At 42.0% G+C, this 23,418-nt stretch overlaps 4 protein-coding genes across 5 annotated transcripts in view; 2 read left to right on the plus strand and 2 right to left on the minus strand.

Moving 5' to 3' along the window:
- Positions 1-1,221: 1,221 nt before the first annotated feature.
- On the plus strand, positions 1,222-10,203 carry LOC132791250 (putative mediator of RNA polymerase II transcription subunit 12). The gene is made up of 5 exons (XM_060800095.1): positions 1,222-1,296; positions 5,355-5,575; positions 6,010-6,944; positions 8,738-8,924; positions 9,001-10,203. Exons 2-5 carry the CDS (start codon positions 5,356-5,358, stop codon positions 10,104-10,106), a joined length of 2,448 nt encoding a protein of 815 aa, XP_060656078.1. The 5' UTR covers positions 1,222-1,296; position 5,355; the 3' UTR covers positions 10,107-10,203.
- A 784-nt stretch (positions 10,204-10,987) lies between these two features.
- On the minus strand, positions 10,988-17,376 carry LOC132788782 (uncharacterized protein CG5098). The gene is given in 7 exon segments (XM_060796357.1): positions 10,988-11,926; positions 11,989-14,702; positions 14,760-15,078; positions 15,080-15,227; positions 15,553-15,749; positions 15,993-16,148; positions 16,217-17,376. Coding segments are annotated over 7 exon segments (4,194 nt in total). The 5' UTR covers positions 16,292-17,376; the 3' UTR covers positions 10,988-11,341.
- Positions 17,377-17,850: 474 nt separating this feature from the next.
- LOC132788784 (thymidylate kinase) lies at positions 17,851-18,969 on the plus strand. Its single transcript, XM_060796359.1, has 3 exons — positions 17,851-17,990; positions 18,053-18,422; positions 18,486-18,969. Exons 1-3 carry the CDS (start codon positions 17,912-17,914, stop codon positions 18,670-18,672), a joined length of 636 nt encoding a protein of 211 aa, XP_060652342.1. The 5' UTR covers positions 17,851-17,911; the 3' UTR covers positions 18,673-18,969.
- LOC132788783 (uncharacterized) overlaps positions 18,865-23,418 on the minus strand; it is a 37,363-nt gene continuing 32,809 nt past the window's right edge. Inside the window, exons 2-6 of one of the 2 annotated variants that reach the window (XR_009632655.1) lie at positions 22,621-23,204; positions 20,387-20,612; positions 20,113-20,325; positions 18,967-19,421; positions 18,865-18,902 (exon numbers count right to left, since the gene is read on the minus strand). Coding sequence is in view for 1 of the 2 variants with exons in the window: in XM_060796358.1 (XP_060652341.1) it covers positions 19,059-19,421; positions 20,113-20,325; positions 20,387-20,612; positions 22,621-23,204 (1,386 nt within the window). In the remaining variant the exon portion in view is untranslated. Of the gene's footprint in view, positions 19,422-20,112; positions 20,326-20,386; positions 20,613-22,620; positions 23,205-23,418 lie in introns of both variants that reach the window. The other variant, XM_060796358.1, reaches the window with a different exon arrangement.

Genomic DNA, 23,418 nt, shown 5'->3' on the forward strand with positions numbered 1-23,418 from the left:
TATTTTGTTTCCCTTCCTGAGATGATGCGATGATTAAGAACCGCAAATGCGATAGGTAATTTGCATTTGATGTGCGTGGATGGGATTTTGACGCTGCTCACATGACAACGCCAACGCCACCTACTCCATTAATCATGTTGGCCAAAAAGCCAAAACCAAAGGCAAAGCTCACAAACTCACAAAATACAAAAATACTTCAAGTGCAGCTCGCAAACAGCCGTTAAATTACCTCTTAAGGTAATTTAATTGATCGCACGAGCTTTTGTTTGAGTTTAATTAAAAAACAAAAAACACATACAACATAGATATAAAATTTTTAGATTTGGGTCACACGATACTCAAAACTTGGTCTTAGCCATCTCATATTTAAGATGCGGAAATTGTCAAATTGTTTGCTACTTTGACAGTGGCCCCCTTCCCCCTTCTCCCCCATCGATAAACTGCCCTCTCACAAGCCTTGAAATGAACGCTGCGCTTGATAAATTATTTATGTATTAAAAACCATCTATAATAAGTGTATATTAAATTTAACAAAATATCTTCTGCAGTGTCCATCTGTCACCAGGCATTCTTCTTTACTTTTTTTTTTCCTTGGGCACAAATCGTGAGAAAGACTCTGCCCCAAAATGAAAATGAAAGTCCACTGAAACCATTTCCAAGTGCACTGAAAGGGTTAAAATAATAAAGTGCATGCTTGATATGTTGCAGCAGCAGCAGCAGCAGCAACATGAACAACGACAGCACCAGCAGCAGGTTGTCACCGGTTTCCAAGCGTAGCAGCAACAACATGGGCAACAACAAGAGCAACATCAGCAGCAGAGCATCTCGCATCATACGCAATCGATTGTGTTTTTGAGTGTGTTTTCTTGGTCTCTGCTTTATCTGTTTCTTGTTTTTTGGGTATCTTCTTCTTTTTATTTGGTATATTATAAGAGCGTCTTGATCGGCTGCTGGTATTGCGGCTGCTGTTGCCTCGTCACATTTTGGCCAAATATTTGGATATCTTTCGGTTTTCAGTTCAGTTCAGTTCAAGTTCGCGTCTCGAGCGGTTAAGTTTTCGATTTGACGCGTCGAGATAACCCAGCGTTTCACTCACAAACATAACGCATTAGCTGCAGGATCAGCATTAACACATAAAGGATTTACAAGGATATACTTATCTAAGAGGATAATGCTTTTGTGCTGCTTCGGTTACTGTGAAGTTGTTTACTAAAAGTGTCTGAAAATCGAACCAAAATCCAATACTAAACTACGAACTAATTTATAATTAATAAACTTAAACGAAAATTAAATAAGGTAAATTTATAAATTGTGCATGCAAATTTAATCTAAAAAAAATCTACTTACAAAATGTTTTTCAAATTATGAAAACTGTGTTCTTCAAAATTTAATTGAAGATTTGGTTATGCAACAAAGTACTGTTGAACAGGCTATTAAATATACTTCATTAAATAAATGTGTTGAATTCTTACAAATTTAAGTGAAATTTCAAAATTTTATTTTAAAATTGAAAATGAAACATAAAAATATATTTAATATTTATTGCTGATAACTTTAGGAAATACTTCTTTGGATATCCTTTAGATTTTATAGTAATTTCGAAAGAGTGGATTATATATAGTAAATATATAGTAAATTACTAGATTGATCTTTGAAATTAGTAGCTAAGATTCGCAGTTAAAAGACTAACTAAAATGTTTAATGCCAGCAAGAATTTTTATTTAATTTATTTTAATTAAAAATTTAATTAAATTGAATAAAGTGAAACATATATTTACAAGTAAAAGAATTAGGAAAAAATAAAGGCTTCTGTTTAGAAAATAACAATCATAAATGGAATTTCTAAAGTAGTCAGCCAATATAAATTATAACTCAATACTTCTATTCACCAGCTCAAGTCTGCATTGTACTGTTAGTGGGGGTAGCTCAAAAAGATTCCAAGTTTCCGACAACAGATCGCCATTGCGTTGCTCTGGTAGAGATAATATCAAACTTAAAGATGAAGATGATAACTTATTCAATACACCTACATCGATTATTTGCGCTTAGTAAATAGAGAATAGCAATGCGGATATAAAATTGATAATTCATCAAGTTGGGAATGAGGCACAGACAAGAGACACAATGCGATCAGCATAATTTGAAGTGGGCCACATTCTCAGCTTGTATTACGCACTCAATTAACGTCAGATGGCCGTAATGACAGCCACTTGGGGTTGGGGTACATGCCGACGACGAAATATCCAACAAAAAAGTCGAATATGCCGGTACTGAATGTGTGAGAAAATCCCCAAAAAATTTATTTTAGTCTGCTCTTGTTAATTGATGGCCAACACGATGTTTGAAGTACATTTCGGGTAAAGATCCTTTTGCTCATCCTGGTTGGTCATATAAAACATTCTTACGAGATGAGTCTGAAGTGGGTTTCTTTTTGATAGATTTGGTAAGGGAAAAAGCGAAACCAGTTCCCAGAGTAATTGACTGCGGGCAAATGATATCACTGAAGATTAATGATTCGAATACCATAAAACGTGCTGCTAATTTATTGGCATCGAATGCAAAACAAACGTAGAATAAACAAAATGATTAAATGCCGAGCACTTTATTAGAAGAGGAACTCTAATAATAATTACAAATTACACAACGCGGAATCAAAATACGATTACAAAACATGAAAAAACATTTCAATTTTTGACAGAAGTTTAAAGAAATCATTCAAAACGATTTAATGAGTATATCCATTCACTTTTCAGCCAAAAATCAATAGCTGTTATCTATTTGTCTATAAGTCAGTTTTTCTGTATCTTCTTCTGTCGAACATTTTGATGGATCATTGTGTCGACAATGCGAAGTAACTGAGTCAAAACAAAGTGAAATATGATCGACATGATGCGGCGAAAAATCAAATTCGAACGGGGGGAATGCTTCCTCATTGTCCAGCAAGATGAAGTACAACTATTACCATTGTTTAGCTCAAATCTGCTCTTGATATTGACCCTGAGCATGAAGATGTTTGAATGTCGAATGTAAATCGTTTTGTTACACTTTGTTTCAAGTTTACTTTGCATACTAATTTGTTAAAACTATTTAAATGGAAATGCATTTGCATAATGGCATTGTAATTGTAAGTGTAATTGTAATTGTAGTTGGTAAATGTAATTGGGTTCCGACAGACAGTTCTTCACATAAGTATGCGTATGCCTTGGGTGTTTGGCAGCTGCTTGGCAAGTCATTAAAATACAATTAGATGCTGCTGCTTAGATAGTCATTATACAACTTAAATAGAACTGGTATGCTTACAGTTTATTGACATATACACCTGGGTTATTGACTTGCCAGCCATAATATCATCGTAGTCACATTATTATTATATTATTATTATTTTTTTATTTCCATTTTGATTGTAATAAACAAAAGTAATTTGGCCGCTTGTGAGACGCGCCCTGAAAGCGCTTTAATTGTCAACAAATTAGTTTTGCATAGCATTGTATCAAATAATATTAAATAATTTTTACATCATCGTCGCAGCTTATATAATCGATTAAGTTATCAAAACTTTTGCTGCAGACAGTTAAAATTGGAAAATAATTAAATGCTGAGTTTTTTTTTATATTTTTTATGTTGTATTTTTCACTCGCTTTTGTTCGCAGACAAACAAAGGCCAACAAAAATTATGATGGCAAATTGTTAGCAACTTCTGTTCGCATATTATTATTATTTTCTTATATTATTATTAATTTATTTGTTCAGTATTTATGCATTGTTTGTTTGCTGTTCAATTTCATTTCGCACACTTCAATCGACATGATATTCACAATGGGCCACTGCGGTGCGATTCACAATTGCTTTGGGGCTACATTTATATGCTACCACATACTACATACAATGGAACTCAATTTGTTGGCATTCAATTGCAGGCCAATTTTCATGGCAACCCACACTTGAAAGTTGCACAAAACATGTCAAGTGTCTGACAAGTTCGTTGCCTAAGTCATTTCATTTTACTCCACTCACTAGCAAGTTCGTTTCTTAAGTCTTTCGTTTAAATCAGTCTACTGTCTAGACATGGCATGCGTTGATAATGAGCTGTCACTTAGTTGACCTTAGACATGTGTTTGCTGCTCACTTCGAGATGGTTTCATTCAAAATATTTGACCAGAAGCATCATAATCAATTAGTCGCATTCTAATGCGTGTTTGATTCAGCAATTCATCAATTTTGGTTTTTTTTTTGATTAATGAAAGCCATTGAATGACATTAGCCATAATTGGAAATTAAGCGTTTGATTTATATCGCTGTGAAGCTTTGATTTAAGCTGCTTTATTAAATACTCAGCTGCATTTAATCTCTCCTTTAGTGGCATTCTCAATCATATTAATGCCATTGAGTTATTTGTTAGTAGCATTTTAAAGTCATTTAAAGTTTATTTGTTAAATCCTAAACTCTTAAGAAAAAGTAATTACTTTCCGCTTAAGCTGTTATTCACAGCTGGACTTTTTGATTGTCAACTAAACGTTTGCATAATTTGCCATCGATTTAGACTTCTTGATTAAATGAAATCAATTTAAAGCATATTAAAACTGTATTTTATTAAAATTAAATCGCTGTGGCTTAGCTCATTTAAAGAGCATTCACTTTCAGTTTTAACTGTTATGCCCAGCTGGATTTTTATGTTTGCCAGCCTATAAAAATAATTAAATTTCATAAGCGAAATATGTAGATCAAACGGAAATTGAGGCAGTTATTCGAAGGTCGATCGTCACATCGTACATGGTCAGTGGTTTCCTTTTATTGTGGTTCCAGTTTGGCAATCGACATGATAAGATATGCGATACTGCCAGGCATTCTTTCGTATAAGGTCTACAAAATGCTTAAATTTGACTAGCTGACGAATCGAATGTGACGGCAACGATGGTGATGATGATGACGATGATGACCCACGCGAATTTGCCGCTGACAGTGCCAGTCAATAGTCTGTAGACCACTCTCGTTTGGCATTTGTTTTGATTTAATAAATCAGTATGGAATACGCTCGATTTGGTTACGTGTGATCTGAGAAATGGGCACGCCTCAAAGCGGTTTCGTTTCGCTGTTGTTGTCTTTGTTGCTTTTGCTGTTGCTGTTGTCGATGTTGTTGTCGTTGCTGTTGTCGCCGTGTTTATGCTAATTATGCCGCTTGACTGCGGCTCTTACGTCGCGTAAGGCGTTTTATATTCAAATGTTTTCAACAGCATGTTCGTTTTAATCAATGAATGTTTATTGATTCATAATTTATCAATCAGCCTAATGCATAATGTAATCATTATTTGGCAAGCGCAGCAATTTACATATTATTTCGGGTATTTTACTTTCAGCATGCCCCGATTACGATTACGATTGCTGGCGTGGATGCCGCTGCTGTTGCTCGTTACAGGAAGTGCTGCACAGGCCCACTTTGAGGATGCGGAGAAAGCGAATGACTACACGGATCAACAGTTCGATCTGCGTCACACGATTCCCGGCGAACCAGGCATCGATTATCCCATACTGAGTGAGGTGCCCAAGACGAGTTTTGTGTGCAAGGGAAGACATGAAGGTGAGTTTGTCATCGATTTAATGATCAACAAATAGTAATAAAACAACAAAGGAAAGAACAACAAAACATATAAAAAATTGCCAAATAATTATAGTAAATGAATTACAAATAAATAACAGTTAAATAATAATACATAAGTAAACAAGTATTTAATATATTATATATATTAATATTTCCCTATTTTACAATATAATTTATCAATAATGAACGAATGAATACTAATTTTATTAAAGAAATATTTACGAGGGGTTTTCAATTGTTTCATTCATTACTATGTATATCTTATATTACCACTCTTTAGTTTGGCCCTCATATATATGTATGTAAATACAAAAAAAATCAATGAATATTAAATAAACAATAAACTAATAATACGTAAACTTCACATCAATAATTAAAAAACACTTTGACTATATCATTATTTTAATTTGTAGGTTACTATGCGGATGTGGAGAGTCGTTGCCAGGCATTCCGCATCTGCGCCCACACCGCACGCACCCCGCAAGGCTTCGGTTTCCTCTGCCCCAATGGCACAGTATTTAGTCAGCAGAAGTTCGTCTGCGACTGGTATCGCAATGTGGATTGTGATTTGTCGGAGCGTTACTACGATATGAATCTCGATCACAGCGTGGGCAACACCCAGCAGATGATGGAACGTGTGCGTCAGATGATGGAGTACCCCACCATGACCATAACGAAGGCTTTGCAGCAGCAGCAGCAGCAGCAGGCGCCAAGGAACACACATCAAACGTTGAGCAAGGATCTGAGCAGCGTGAGTGGCGTTCTCACCCAACCAGCTGCCATTAACAATGGCAAGCCGGTGTTGCGTGGCGAGGACATCAAGAGCGAACCTCTGCCGGCTCCAACACCAGCAGCAGTTGCGCCGCACGATGACGATGACATCTATGTGAATAGCCTGGGCGAACTCTCCTCGGATCCGGGCATTCAGTTCGATCACACTAATGCGCACATCATTGCCGAGTATCCACGTGAGTATCACTTCCAAAAGCAAAAGAACTTTGCCGAGCGTGTCAATGCAGGCTTAGAGGAGCTCGAGGACATACCAGCTGGCTCCCAGGAGCAAATGGCGCCCGAGTACATCAAGCAGATACGCAACACCAAGGACGAGGCCACACAACTTGATCTGGTATCGAATATCAACAATCTGCTGGAGGAAGTCTCCACGGACTTGGATCCCAGCGTGTCGGGTTATCAGTCGATGAGTCCGCAGAAGGTGAAGCAACCATTTAGGTTCCTCAGTCGTGGCTTTGCCACGCAAAACAACGAAAAGGATGCGGGAAAAGGAAAGTCACACTCAGCCTATGTGTATAACAGACCCAAACAGACGCCGGGCACAGTCAGATTTACGGTAAGATATAATTAACTAAAACTGTAGCTTAACTCTTGCTCTATCTATCTATGCTCACTCTTTCAACTCTATCTCTCTCTTAATTTCTCTCTCTTCATCATTTATCTTTGATACTGTCGCTACTCTGTCTATCGCCTACAACATTGACTCTCACCCACACACATCTTAAACCACACAACAAATCAAAATCACTCACAATTCAAAAGCCCAATGAGATACCCATTGATGCTCACAAAGACACTGAACACAAGCTCAAATTCAATAATGAAAAAATCACAAGCAGCACCACTTCCACAACCACTGAAGCTGTTCCCATTGAAGAGGAAGATTTGTTGATTGCACCAGAATTGCCACCAGCATTCGAGTTGCCGCCATCATTGGAAGTGTCACCGCCTTTCGAAGATTCGCCAACTTTCGAAGTGCCACCTGCATTTGAGTTTGACTCCACTTCAACCACCAGCACCACAGTTGAACCTCTTGGTCAGCTCAGCTACAGCAGCGAGGAGCCTGTGATTGAGTCCATTGGTCAAGCAGCTGCACTTACTGCTGGCCACAATTTCTATGAGCAAGTGCAGCAGGAGATTGCACCACTCGATCCACAAACTGCAGAGAAAACCGATGTGCATCTTCAAGCAGAGAAACTGCTCTTAGCTGGCGTCAAGCTGACCTCACATGATGAGGAGACTGCACTGCACACAAATCGACTAACAGCTGGCAGGCCAGCAACAGCAACAACCACTACCAGTACCACCACTAGAACCACCACAAGACCTGCACCAACTATGATGACCTCAACGGAAACTGTCACGGAGATTAGCAGCACACAGGAGCGCATTCGTGGCTACAGACGCTTTGCACAGAAACGTGTTGGTGGCAGCAATTCAATACTGCGTCGCACCACGACTCCAGCAACTAGTAGCAGCAACAATAACCACAAAAGCAAAACCACCACAACAACCACGCCCCGCAGCACGACGCCAACTCGCAGCTATCTGGAACGCTTGGCAGCAAGTCGATTGCGTTTGTCACGTCTGTCGCTGGCCAGCAAGTCAACAACACCAAGCAGCACATCAATAGCAACAACAGCAGCTACAACCTCTAGCACCACTCAACGCACCACGGCTTCCCCTTTGTCAGCTGTGCGCGCTGGCGCCGACTTGGGACCCAATAAGAAGGTCTCCGTGCGTCATTTGGATAGGGAGACGGCACAACCAAAAGCCAGCTGGGATACGGTGCAAGGCAACCTGCAACACTTCCAAGTGTCGCGCGGCAATCGCGTCTACACGCCAGCAACACGTGCCAGCAGCAGCACCACCACCACGGGTAGCAGCCATCACAGCACCACCAGCAGCAGCAATCACATTAGCAGCAGACCAACAATAGCGGCAACAGCGCAGCGTGGTCGTAATCGTCATGTGACGTATCGCACACAAGCACCCCAGCAACAGCGCACACGCGGCACCACAACAACAACCACACCACGCAGCACAACAACAACTACACAGCGAACAACAGCTTCTGCTGCGTTGTCCACACTGTCACAACAAATCTCGGCCATTGCTTCGGGCTATTCTTACACTGCTCCCAACACCCACTTTAATACACCCACAACAACCCAAACTCAAACTCAGTCACAAACACACCAACAACAACAACCACAAACACAACAATCACAACAAACATTGCCACAACAACTGCAAACAGTGCAATCCACTTCAAGCCTATCCCCTTCCTCTGCCTTCCTGCCCTTTGATAAGCTAACTCGCGCCATTGTTGATGAATCGATTTTACAGAACTTTAAGAGCAGTCAGCCACAGCGAGGCAGCGCCACTAGCAGCATCCAGGAGCAGCAGCAACAGCGCCAACAGCAGCAGCAATTGCGCCAACAGCAACGTAACAAGCCAGCAACACCAAGTGTTGCAAGCAACAGCAACAGCAACAACTACAACTATGCCAAGCCGGCGGCAGCAGCAGCACCAGGCAAGCGACAGCAACAACATAGAATACTAATAGATTAAGTTGTCATTACAAATATTTCCGATTTTTGATTTTGTAGCGATTGCTAGTCTGACCATACCACAACGACCAGTTTCTCTACAACAGCAACAGCAGCAACATCAGCATCAACAGCAACAACTGCCGCAAGTCTTGTTGCCCACGCAGCCAAGCATTGTGATTGCTCGCGCCGAGGGACAACGCATTGCTCCAAACTCTCCAAGCAACATTATCAATTCTCTCGTCAATCAACCTCAACCAAAAGGCACACCAACCTCTTATGTGGCACTAAGCGATTTCTTGAACACTAAATTTGGCAACAGCAACACCGAAGGTGCGACAACTATGCAGCAACAGCATGTGCAACATCATCAGCAACAACAGCAGCTGCGTCAGCCAGTTAAACATCAACATCAACAACAACAGCAACACCAGCAGCAGCAGCAGCAACAACATCAACAACAGCAGCAACAGCATCAACAGCAACAGTTGAACTACATAACGCAACAATATCAACAGCGCCATCAGCAGCCAGTGCCACAATCACAACAACCGCAACCACAGCAACAACTGCAACACCAACAGCGCTATCAACAACAGCAACATTTCCACGTGCAGCAACCACAACAGCAACAAATCACTTATCAAACACAATACCAACGTCCTTATCAACAGCAGCAACCACAGCTGCCCCAGCCACAACAGCAACAACAACATTTCCAGCAGCAGCAAGTGCAGCGTCCCTCCATTCAATCTAATCAACAACCTTATCTGACGCCCAACATCTTTGTGCCCTACCAGCAACAGCAGCAACATTTACCCCTCTTCCCACCGCTAGCAGCAGCAGCTGCTGGTAAATCGTCGCATCTGACTGCCACACGAGGCCAACAGCAGGCGGATCACTTGAATGTGCTATTGCCGGCATTGCCCAACGGTCTGATACCTGCACCAACTTTACAGGTGGCACAAAAGCGTAGCGACCTCAAAGTCAGCGAGTTGCAGTTGACTAGCAGCAACAAGGAGAGCAACAACAACAAGGACATGGATCAGGGGCAGGAGATTGCCTTCTACTCTGGCCGCACATCCTACCAGGTGCCGCAGAGCAGCGTTGGTCGTTTGCCGAACGATGTGACGCATCTGCGGCGTCTGCGCCAGCGTCGTTATTAATGAATGGATTAAAGATTTTAGTTGAAGTTGCAGCGGATTAGACCCGAGTGAGATTACTACTAGACGCATAAGTTATTATTTATATACTACGCTTAAGTTAATGCAATTGTAAAATATACAAACTATCCCTAGTAATCATTGGACGTTGTCGTTCCCATCCCAGAACGAAACTGAGTTGTTTTGTCAATCTTAAATTAATTAAAATTATAAACAATATTTATAAATAAAACGACGAATATTTTGAAAACGAATCTTTGGTTTTTTTTGTTGTTTTTTTCATTGTGAGATTAAGATTTATTGTTTAATGTTTATGTGTATTTCGAATTTGACCTTAAAATGATATATTGAATACAAATACAATACAGTGTTTTATCCTTGATCCTTTTACATGTCGCTAACGTAATTATCATTATTTAATTATAAATATACTTTTTAATTACCTTTCATATCGTTTTATATATGCATATTGTTTTACAATAATCCATTTTGAATAATTTTCGAATGTTCGTTCTTGCTTTTGTTTTCTTTTTTTTGTGTTTAATTGGTGTCAAACATTTTCTATTTATGGTTACAATGCTTAACTTATTTAATGCTGTGCACAATGCATATATCATTCTCATTATTAGTAGTGTAATTTAACGTTATGGCATGGAGTATTTGTTTGTACATACAAAATTCAACTAAATTATCAATTGGCATATGCATGAAATTATTAAAAATACACAAAAGATAATAATTAATGCATTAAATAATGACCTCTGTGATGCAAGCAGCAAGTGCAATCGAAGACAGTAAACCAAGCAAATATAAACATAATAATTATAACTAAAAAGGTACTATAGTAAAGTAAATACTAACTAGAAAAAATATATATATATGTCTATGAATATATAAATGTCTATATATAATTTGTAAAATAATTTAAACAATAATTTGTAAACTTGCATCGAAGTCTACACAAAATGTACAGCACTTTTTACATAAGATTAAAAAGAGGATTACACAAAGCAATCAGGATCGGGATCAGGATGAGCATCAGGGTCAGAAACGTTCCTGATCCCCTTTGCAATTGTTGAATAAGTCTCGTTTTAGTTTTTACATGCTTGCACACACATCCATCCATCTAACATCATATTTCTATATATGTACAGAGAAACTGTGAACACCTGGGTTAAGGATTCGATTCCTTGTTTTTTGTGGAGTGGATTCTTTTTTATGACGAGCTTTTCGTGCGCTCAGCGCTTCATGACCAGACGACATTTCTGCACGCGCACGCGCACTCAGGGAAGCGAATTAATGTTGAATATTGCTGGCGCTGGCACTGCAGCTTCCATTTGTGGCATCGCCAGCGGCACTGGCGTCGCTCCAAGCGTTTTCCCTGGTGCTGTTGTTGCCGCTCCAGCTTTGTCCGGCGTGTGCAGCTCACAGAACACTTTGCGATTTTCTTCGCTGAGACTCCAGTTGGCAGAACGGGCGCAAGGTACATGAGCTGGTGCCTTGCAGGCGCGTTCAAAGCAACAAACACTTGCTCCGGGCTGTGCACAATGCACACACTGATACCTTGTGCTATCCCAAACTGCTGCATCCAGGCCATTGATATGGGCACCAATCAATTGAATGTCATTTGCCCACACAGCACAATCCTCGTGCAACCAAATCTCGTAGCCGTGCTCTGAGGTTTTCGACATGCCGCGAAATGTCTCAACGAATTTGGCCTCGTGACTGCAGTCGAGTGGATCCTGTGACGAGCACTGAGATTCATTTTGATCGTCGCTGTAGGAATGCGCACTCTCATGGGTTTGCTTGCGCTTACGCTTGTGCTGTAAGAAATTAAATTGTTTAGCAATCTGAATAATGGATAAGGGATTTAATTGTGCCTTACCATGGTGATCTTGGGCGCCTGCATAATATTAGCCAGCGTTGCAGGTACCACGGGCAGATTGCGCTCCTGCATTTTGACCATATCCGTGCGCTTGCGTTTACTTACAAACAATCCATCAACATCTTGTGTGCCTGCTGGCATCTGCAGTGCACAGCGATACTCGTCGCAGTCAATGGACACTAGATATGGGCCAAAAAGATCGCCCAATCCAAGCTTGTGTGGTCCACGCTTGCAAAACACACAAATCCAACTGGAGTCAGTGGTGTCCGCATCGTAGCGATTGCTCAGGGTGGAACTGTGCATTCCTCGCAAATTCTTGCGCTCGTGCGGCGCCTTTGTTTGCTTCTTTTTCGTCTGTTTCTCATTTACATCCTCGGCATTGTGTGTGTTCTTAATGCTGATGGTGCCATCGGGTTTGATGAGTATGAACGGCGATTTGAACCTGAGATCTGCCGCTGTAGCTCCACCACCATTGCTGCTCTCGCGATTCGGCGCCGGTGTGCTATCCTCATCCGTACTGAAAGGTTTGCGTCCACCGGCGCCCTTCTTGCCATTCGGCTTGCCTGCGTTCTTCCCCGTTGGTTTCTTGCTCTTGGCAGCCGTTGTCTTCTTTTTCTTCTTGGCATTGCTGTTGTTGTTCGCCTTAGTGTTTACTGCCTTGGCTGCCGCTGTCGCCTCGCTTAGTTTGCGTGCTGCCAACGCTGCAGCAGCTGCTGCTGAAGTGCTGGGCTTGTCATCATCGCTGTCCAGCTGCAATGTCTCCATTTCTGCTTGCGGTGGCTGCTGTTTCTTGCGTCCCGGCGTCTTTTTAGGCTTAGCCTGCTCTTCGAACGTAAAGCGTAAGAGAGATGGATCCATGCCCATCGACAGACGACGTGGCGGCAAGCTACGCGTTGGCGGTGCACGAGCAACAATGTTGTTTGCACTTGGCTGTGGCGAGAGTGATGGCTCCTTGGCTTGCTTGACTTCAGCTAGTGCCGCTGGACTGTGTATGGGACTGGGCAGTGTGGATTTCATGGCCGCTTTCGTTGCCATCGGCCGCAACTCAGGCGTAGGCGTGGGAGTTGCTGCGGGTGTGGTTGTGGCAACAGTTGGTGGTGTGCTGACAACTGGTTTATCTTCTGCTAACGCTTTGGTCTGTGCTAACTGTGCGCTTAAGTCATGATGCGTTGCGACTGCTGTTGCCTGCACACTTGGCGTTTCACTTGCCGGCTCCTCATCTTCGATGCCTGCAAACATTTCCTCCAGCTTATCCTCCACCTCGTTAAAGTGGCTGGGATCCGCATTGGCAGTCACAGTTGGTGTTACCGCTGCAGCTACAGTTGTTGTTGGCGGCGATTGCTTTGCTCCTGCTGGCGATTGCACTTCGTCCTCGTCATCGTGAACGCTCACCGCAGGCCGTGCGTCGATGTTGCCCTGCTCCACAAGCGCCGGCGAGGCTGGGGTGTCGGTAATCACCTTGTTGTTATCCTGCTGCGGCTCCGTATCGTGTCTCTTAGACGGCTGCGCTTCACTCGTTTGACTGCTGTGGCTGCTATGTGTGCCAGCACTGGAACTGCTCGAGCTGCTGCTCGAACTATTGCTCTGTGGACTGGGCGGTGGCATTTTGCTGTCATTGCTAGGCTCCTTGATGGTAACTGTGCTCGCTGGCAGCGTTTCGTGTGCCGACAACTGTTCACCATTTGGCGACAGACGTCGTTGCTGATGCTGTTGTTGTTGTTGCTCTGTAAGATTGCGCTGCAGCAGCGCCTGTCGCTGCTTCTTGGTCTTCGGATTGTCCGCGTCGTTGTACATCGATGAACTATTGCTATTCTCAGCTGCCGCAGCAACTGGCGGCGATACGCCACGTCCATTCTCCTGAGGTAGGTCGTGTAACTTTTGTTCTTTATTCGTGGCCATCCCAAATGGCTGAAATTCGTTGGCATCGCTGCCACTCTTGGCTGGTGATCGCTTGGGACTGCAACTGTTGCTGTGCGTTGGACTCGGTGTGCGTTGCCTTTTCACATTCTCGCTGGGTGTTAGACGCATCACTTGACTCGCTTTACGTTTGCGTCTCTTACGACTATTGCTGCTGTTACTGTTAGACTCCAGCGACTCCTCATTCGACGTGGTCATGTAGGGTGATTCAGGTGCCTCAACTAGCTGTTGCTGTTTGTCATCAGTTGATGTTGCTGGCGGTGCATTGTTGTTGCCACGATATGTTGCAGTTGTGGACAGATCCGTGATGATCGTTTGCGCCTCATCCTGCGTCTCATCGGCATTTGGCTTGTGCTTGGACATGTCGAGATTCAATTGCGTCAATGGCGTGCTGCGGGAATGCATTTGTGGCGTGTGTTGCGGCGTCAGTTGTTGGTGCAGCGACTGTGGTTGCTGCTGTGCTTGTGATTGCGCTTGTGGCTGAAACTGGTGATGACTTGGCGGCGGTGGCGGTGGTGCTAAATGCTGATTATGATGAGTTGTTGGTGGTGCATAATGTAAATGTTGCTGCTGCTGTTGCTGTTCGGGCTGCTGCATATTGTGTTGTGACTGTTGCGTTTGATGTGGCGCATAGCTGGCCACATTCGCATGTAGCTGATGATGCAGATGCAGCTGATTATAGTCCAAAGGCGACTGTGGCGTTGGCGGCGTCTGCGGCCCGTTGTATTTCATATTGGCGGGCGGCGGGGGCGTCATGTTGTATGGCTGTTGTTGTTGATAGTTGCGCAGTGGCGAGGCTACAAAATAATGCAATTAGTTAGCATTTGCTTCGAAGAAATATAAATTCGACTTACGCTTTTTGGCTATATGCTGCTGCTGTTGCAAGCTGTGCGTGCCCAGTTTGCCGGAGGCGCCACCACTCACATAGCCGCAATCTTTGCCAGTCAGTTCGCTGTTCTTCTGCATATTCTTCAGCTGCGTCAGCTTGAAGTTCTCATCACGATTCTGCATGTAATGCGGCGGTGGTACATTGTTGTTGCCGCCACTATTACTGCTGCTGCTATTGTTGGTGCTGCTGCCGCTGTTGTTGTTGCTACTGCTACTGTTGTTGTTATTATTGCTGCTGTGGTTGCTGTTATTGTTGTTGGGCGGGGTATTTGGTGGCGGTGGCAAAAAGACTCTCGCAATCTGCTGCACTGCCAGCGCCGTTGGCATTCAAATATTTGCTGGCTGCGCTGGCAGGCGACGCCGAGGCGGGCAGGTGTCCTTCGCCCAGATGTCCTGGCTGGGCTCCTGCGGGCGTATTTGTGGTCAGATTGTGACTGGAATTTAAAAAAAAAAAGCAATTAATTTCGAATTACAAGGAAAGTAATAACACTTAATTATAAAACAATTAAAATGTTAATGAAATGAAGTTGAGAGCTCTGGCAATTATTTTTCTACCTTAGAATCAAATTCTAAATACAATTGCTAAAAAAAAGTAATTTAGAATGGATTATGCGATAAAATTAAATATGCAACTTTATTAACTTCATACTATAATATTTAAGGTAATCCTAGCTTAAGACCTATACAGTTATCTCATAAACTTAAATAGTTATGATATTTAACGATCACTCTATTTCTGTATAGGAAAAGATTGCTTACATCGTTGGGTAATTGGGAGGTGCATGAAGATGTGATTGTTGTTGTTGCTGCTGGGATTGTTGCTGCTGTTGCTGACCAGCTTTGAGCGTTGGGGCAGCGCTGCGACTCGACTGCAGCGACAAATCCATTGAGTCAAAAGGCAATGTTCCACTGTATGGCGGCGCCAGCAAAGGATTCATTTGATGATGATGATCCAGCTGCAAGGATAACACGATTAGTGGAAGGAAAAATAGGAAAGGAGAGTAAAAATGAGACGAAAGCAAAAGGCAAGAAGGAACTAGAGAAGCAAACAAACAACAAATATAGGAAATGTGTGTCAACTACTACGGCAGGGTCAGGAAGGAGCTGAAGGAGTTGAAACTAGGAATTGAGACTAGCTTGGTGCATGCGTTGTTTTAGGAGCGACGAAACGTAAACGGCAACGAACTACGCTTAATTACGTTTTTATGATTGGCCGACATAAAATTGTAAATGGCATCGGGAGGCGGCGGCGGCGGTGGCTGGGCGGATGCATGCCACGCCAACGGCGAGCGAACCATTGGTCGTTCGTTGGACATGTGCGCCAACTGCGGCTGACGCGGTATGTATGAAGGTATCTGCAGAGATGATAATATGTCCTGTTCAACGTTCATATCCGTCGATACACCGAGCTTTCCATACTTACTTGCAGCGGATTCCATGAGGGATTTTGGGCCGCCGCTTGACTCAAGTGAGCGTGCGGATGATTGTTATTTGACATACTTCTCAAAATATCCTAGACTTCGCAGCTAATACTAATACCTATATATCCTACAGTTCCTACATACATGTGTTAAAAACCAGGGCGGAGGAGACACGAAAGCAGAACGAGGCGATAAATGCGAAAACCGGTTGATGGCACAGGACAATTGCCTCTCAGTAAGGATTCAGACTGCAACACTGCTGCTGCCGCTGCAACTAACACATATTCACAGCTATAAATGGGGGACAACACAACTAGCACTGTCTATAGCGCCATACGGCAACAACAGCAATGATGTCCTGTCGGCGGCTCATTTGTTTACAGGCGACGTTCATTGTTTATGCGAGAGAGTTACACAAAAACACGAAATAGTCTCAACTTATGTTCCGCTAACATTAATTTCCGAGTATAAACAAATTTCGCACGCACTTTTTTCACACCATGCAACACCACCACATATCCACCCACTTAGCAAAAAGAGTTTTTCAGTGAGCGGTCCTTGCGCGATAACTCACACAGTCGATAATATATCGACAGTCTTCGAGAGCATTGTTGTGCATGCCTAGCCCTGGTATTTATTTGATGCTGCTATTGCTTCGGCTGGGCGCTACGCGACAAACACGCGGTCTTTTGTGTATCAATGAATATGTTTGTTTTCCTTATGCTTTTAAAATGCAGTTAGAACAATGTGAATTTGCAGGGTATAGGAGCTTTTTATTAGTTGGGGTATTTTTTTTCTTTAATTAACACTTTACACAATACCTCCAATCTTTCCTTCTTTCTCTCTCTCTCTTTCACTCAAGAGCAGCGCATTGCAGTTTCGTTGCGACTATGTTTTTTTTTGCGAATTACTTGTTTTGGGCCGAAAACCAAAGAGGCCAAAACCAAGCCTTTGCAAAATTGCACAAACTCACGCACATTAATGCTAGCACATTGCTGTTGTTTATTTTGTTGGATTTTATCACGAACTTTACGAATGCCGCATTCCGTTCACTTGATTTCGACCGTAGTTTTCATTTGTTTCAAAATAAAATTTGTAATTTACGTGTGCTTCAGCTTCTGTGTTATGAGTATGCTTGTGTGTGTGTTTGTGTATGTCAGTTTTCTGGTTCATTACTGGAGTTGGTGAACTACAATTCTGATTCCGGTTTCGGCTCAAGTGGCAACATTGCGAACTCACAAACTGTGCGAAGCGCGCAAAAAATAAACACTAAATGAAAATTAGAACAATTTTCGTTAATAAATTTCGATTTTTTTTGAAAACGATTAAAGTGTTGGTGATTTTTAAATGTGAGTAATGAAAATGTTTTGCCCATATGCCTTTTAAAGTTCACTGCTAACAGCTGATCAAAAATCGATTAGCACCTTAACGATAGGGATGCAATATAAACCAAAAATAAATCATAAGTAAACTATTGGTTTATTAAAATTGTTAACAATTTGAAAATTGTGAAATTAATTTTTGTTACTGGGTAATTGTACAATTTGGATACGACGTCGAATGTAAATGCTTCGCGGGCAAAGCAATCAGCTTTTGTCGTGCTTTCTAATTTTGATGCTGCAGCCCTGCATGGAATAACAGCGGTTTTCCCGCCAAGACTCATTTCATAGTGAAACAAATAGTTAAGTACTTCAATCATGAGTCTATCACGAGGTGCATTTATTGTATTTGAAGGCCTAGATAGAACCGGCAAAACATCGCAAACACGACGATTGTGTAAGAAATCGATAAAGTGAAATAAACAATTGCTTAAGTTAATTGCACATGTTTTGCCACAGATAACCGGTTGACCGAGAAGGGAATCAAAGCAAAACTAATTCATTTCCCAGAGCGCTCCTCGGCCATTGGTCAGGTGATAAATGCCTACTTGACAAATGCACAAGATCTACCCGATGAGGTGATACACCTAATGTTCTCTGCCAATCGCTGGGAGCACATCAATGGCATACGACAGGAAATGTTGGCGGGCACAACATTCATATGCGATCGCTATGCGTACTCTGGAGCCGCTTACTCGGTGGCCAAGGGTCTGCACTTTGATTGGTGTTGTTCACCCGATCGAGGACTAATTAAACCCGACGCTGTCATCTATCTGAAGGCATCGTCTGATGAGGCAATTGCATCACGTGGCAACTACGGCGGCGAACGGTTTGTAAACAAAATGCAATAATGCACTTTGAATAATCTAATCTATATATTTATTGTTTGCAGTTATGAGAAATTGGAATTCCAGCGCAAAGTGGGCGTGGTATTTGATCAGTTCTGTGAAAAAGAGTCAAGCTATTGGCATCAGTTCGACGCCTGCCAAAGCGAAGAGAATCTCCATGCAGAAATTGCAGCAATTGTCGACGAAGTGTTGAAAGAGACACCTTCACAGTCGCTGGCCAAGCTCACCTAACGTATTACCCGAGGGGATTTAAATTGATTTACGCGGCGTACATTTAAGTGTTTAATTTACGATGTAAATAGATTGTTTGGATAAATGCATTTGTAGCTGGGAGTGGGAGGGATTAGGAATAGCCAATGTTAATTTAAATACGCGCGCTGCTCATTGCATCATTGTATCGTAATCCCATTTGATTAATGTTCATTCCATTTGTTTGCTTCATTGTATTTTACATACGGTATCTTAATAATACAAATTTCATGTTAACGGCTAAAAACCACAGCAAATAAATAATTTACGCCTTACTTAGTTGCTAAATGATAGAACATAACATTTTCGATGTGCTATTCAAAATTGTGCTTGGCACACTTTTGTTCCCGTTGCTCCTCAGTTCCAAATTAATAGTTGTTATCATAGTCCAGGTCCAAGTCCGCTCGTCGACTGCGTATACCACCACTTCCGCCTCCTGTTTTGGGTCCACGAGAACGCAACGTTAACTGGCGATAGCCAACACCGGGTGTATAATCGATGACAGCATTGGCGTTACCTCGGGCACGCAGATTGGTCAGTGTGCTGCTGACACGCTTCTGGGCCTGATGGTAGGAGGCAATGTCGCCATAGCTGTGCTTCGGCCACATACACTCGCATCCCGAGGGCACCGTGCGCGTCTCCGACTCCCAGCAGCCGCTGCCCTCGTTAAGCCGTATCAGGTGTATGGTGCGGTTCAACTGAATGCACGCGAATCCCGTTGCCGAGCAGATCTGCGGGTGAAACATTTATAGAGTGCATTAGTAAGAGAGCTACTATTTGAAAAGCATACTATATGATTAGGCGTGACACAGATGCTTACTAAAATGATTTATTGATTTAAAGTTTATTTAAATATATTTTATTTTGATTTGAATAGATGTTAATGCAAACTGGCAGGGAGACTCTAACAAATTTTCTATTCACATTTAAACATGCATTACATATTAAAATAATGTTTGCATTATGCTAGCAATTGGTGCGTGCCTTGGATTGAAATATAAGCGATGGTTTGTGTCTGGACTTAATGAAGACATTTTCATATTCCATTTTTTTTCAATGTCATAATCATATATTGACCACGTTTTGATAAATTCTTGTTTCCTTTGTTTTCGCAATTAATATTTTAATCTAAAATTGTTCTAAAGCTAAAAACGACTTCTCATATAATAAGTTCTCTAAATCCTTCTCACATTCAAATTGTATTCTTATAAAGATTATAAATAAAACAAATTGTATGATAGTAGAATATTGTTGTCCACAAGAAATTTAAATGCAAATATTCCTGACTCATAAAGTAAAAAAAAAAATAGTGCTGCTCCACAATTTTATATTTGATATATTCAATAATTTGGTAAGAAGGTTTTAGAGATGCCTCTCAAGTGTATAAATACCAAGCATAAAGAGCACATTAAGTATACGCACCTCACGTTTCTCGCCAGCGCGTTCGTTGAGCAAAGCACGCAACAGCGGCAGCTCGTTGCTGCGATAGTTGTAATTATCATAGTTGTGCAGCCTGGGCGGCAATGGCGCATAGTTGTTGGCACAAGTGACCTCGACATAGTGATTGGGCCGATACTCGCCATTGTCGAGCTTAACGGTGACGCGTTTGGTGGGGCACAGCGACTGATAGGTGACCTGCAAAAGAGAGTTGCAATTGCAGTAATAGTATAATGAGGTAAACTGCTAGTTGACTTACTCCTTCCGGGCTCGAACTGCTAGCTGGTGGAGGTGGCTGAATCACGCTGCGCACGCGTCGCTTACGCACATTTTGAATGCCATATGGCAGCTGGTCGCTCAGCTCATCGGCATCCACTTTGGCCACCGCAAAGTCCTCCTCGCCCTCAAAGTCAATGCCGTCGGCATCAGTTTCCAGCTGACCTGAAGCACCAGCTCCCGTTCCTGTTTGAGTGCCAGCTGTGTGCCTGCAATTGCATATCCATAGAAATTAAGGCTTTGGCAATGAATTAGCGACGCAGCCGGAAACCGTCTGCAACCGCCTGTAAAATGCGCTTTTAGACTATCTAAAAAAACAACAAAAAATGCACACAAAAAAGACGAACGCTGCGAAAAATGGTAGGAAAATTCGCTTTTGACGTTTGCTATTTGCCTGCCACTAGATATTTCCATCTTTCTTCGTCTTTTTTTCTCCATTTCCCCTCTTTTTTTTTAGCTGGCCAACAAAAGCGCATCATTTTGCATTCAACTGCAGCAAATGCCAATGAATTTTTTAGCTTTCATTTTGCGGCGTTTGCGCCATTCGCTTCGTGGGCTTTGTCTGAACTGTCTGCAGCGTGGAGGAGTCCAACTGCTGGGCAGGGTAAATCAACCAGGAGGCCGAAAGGGGGGAGGAGGTGTGGACGCTGACACAAAGCTTGCTCCGTTACGCGACTGTCGTTGGCTGCCAGCGGATTTCCTTTTTGTCGTTGTCGATGTGCTGCTTGGCGTGCATAACCCATCCACCCACACACACACACAGTTGAAGCCGCTGCAAAATGCAACCACTCAACCGCCATCGCCTGAACCGAGTGCTACCGCAGGGGGTCGTTTTTTGAAGCGCACTTCAGGCAACACAACGGCTTTGATAGTTTTGTCGCAAAGTTTGCAAAAATGTTTTGAAATAAATGCTTGTGTTTAGGAATTGTTTCATTCGACCGTTTGCTCAAATTATGCTAAAAACGGGGTAGCGAAGAGGTGCATGGATTGAGAGGGGGACAGGAAATAAGTAGGAAACTCCCTAGGCAAGAGCCAGAAAAATAACTATTTAGTATTTAAAGCTTATGGCAGCTTGTGTTTGCTTTCAATGCTTTGACCATAATTGAGTGACTTTTTGCTGATTAAAAGTCAAGAGAGAAAATACGATTTTTAAGAAATTTAAATCTACTAACACAGTGGCTTTGATTAAATTGATTAAATGTATATAAATATTTTAATATATATATATAATTATCAATTGATACAGTCATTCCTTAAACTCTTTAACAACAATCTAAAAAAAGAGTTTTACTATAAATTATGCTAAGTTTACTAAACAATTTTTTAAATAATTTCTTGGAACATTCTAATTTTTTGAAAATTATTGAAACTCCATCAAAATATTTTAAAAGCTATAACTATTTCATTGAAATATTTTAAAAGTGTGATATTATTTATTTACAAATTTTAAAGCAACTACCTAATTATCCCAAATGCACTAAAATATGTTTAAGTATTTCACAATTTTTATTGAGAATTTTTAGAGGTATCTACTTGTGATAATTATCGAAGTATTTGTTGGTAACTATTCTATTATTTTCTTACTTTCTGCATAACAATCACTTTTTATTCATAGCGTATTCAATTGTCGTCATAGTTTCATATTTATAAAAAAAAAATGCTGATAACATTTTCGCTAGTTTGCTGTCTTTTGTCTTCGTCAGTTTTATTTTCGCAGTTGTTGTCGTGGTTGTTGTTGTTCTTCTTGTTGTTAGCTGACTTTCGCTTGGTCCCGCATTTCGTAATCTTTGGCATAGAAATCGCCTGATCCTTCTAAGCTTGATCTGCCAAACAAAGCCGAAATAGCAACGAAAAGAGAGAGAGGAGACGATAGAGAGGGAGATAGAGAGAATCAGCTTAACTGCTTACGTCAGTGTTGAAGGTCTGGGATTTAGTTGATATGCAGAACAGAGTAAAGAAGGGGCAGAAGGAGGAGGATGAAGAGGGTGAGGAGAAGCAAATCCAGCTGGTTGGTTGCTCATTGTTAGCTGCTATCATATTTTGGGCACATTGAGGAATGTGACAAAGTCAACGAGATGCATGAATGCAACTCACAAACACCCAAACACACTCAAACACTCATTCACTTGGACACTCGAAATTTGTGTCGTTTTGTGTGCGCTCAGTGAAAACTGAAAACTGAACACACTGAATGCTAAAAGTGATGCTGATGCCTACCTTGGCTTGTGGCTGCTTCGACTGTTGCGTGGCAAATGTTCTTCATCTCGTTCTCGCTCTGTTTCGGATGCTGCTTGCCACACATTGTTGTCGTAGTCGTTGTTGTTGTTGTTACTGTTGCTTGTGTCCTGTGCTGTGGCAAACAGGCCCACACCTTGCCACATCGCTGTATTTAGGTCTGGCAATTGCAGTAGGAAGTCATTCCTTGCTGCCTCTGGATCATCAACAAATTGTTGCAGTCGTTGTTGTTGCTGGAGTTGTTGTTGTTGCTGTATGCTCTGGGGATTTCCGTATAGTTTTTGCTGCGGCAACTGCCATTTGGCCAACGCTTTGTTGTAGTTATAGTTGTCATTGTTGTCGTCATCGTCAACATTGTTGTCCTTGCTATCAGCGATGCCATCGTCGTCGTCGTCTACGTCGTTGTTGCTGTTATCGTTGTTGTTGCTGTTGCTGCTGTAGTAGCTATTGTATCTATTGTCTTGGTGTGTTGCCGTCGCTGTCAAGGATTCATCGCAGGCCAATGCGAGTGTTGTTCGCCTCGTTGAGCCACCAAATCGGGCAGCAACAATGGCAACCAGCAGCAGCTGCAGATAAAAACAATAACAAACAAATGATAATAGTTAATCACATTGAGATAAAGAGAGAGATAGAGAAACTTCTGTCTATTTGCACAATTAGTTGATGATTGTGTTTGAAGGTTGCTCAACGGTTGTCACTCAACCGTTGAGACTTAACCCTCAAGCCACGCCACTAATTCCGAGTTAAAATCTCATAGGCATTTGATGGATAACTAAATAA

This window comes from Drosophila nasuta, chromosome 3, assembly GCF_023558535.2.
Source record: "Drosophila nasuta strain 15112-1781.00 chromosome 3, ASM2355853v1, whole genome shotgun sequence".
Taxonomy (NCBI): domain Eukaryota; kingdom Metazoa; phylum Arthropoda; class Insecta; order Diptera; family Drosophilidae; genus Drosophila; species Drosophila nasuta.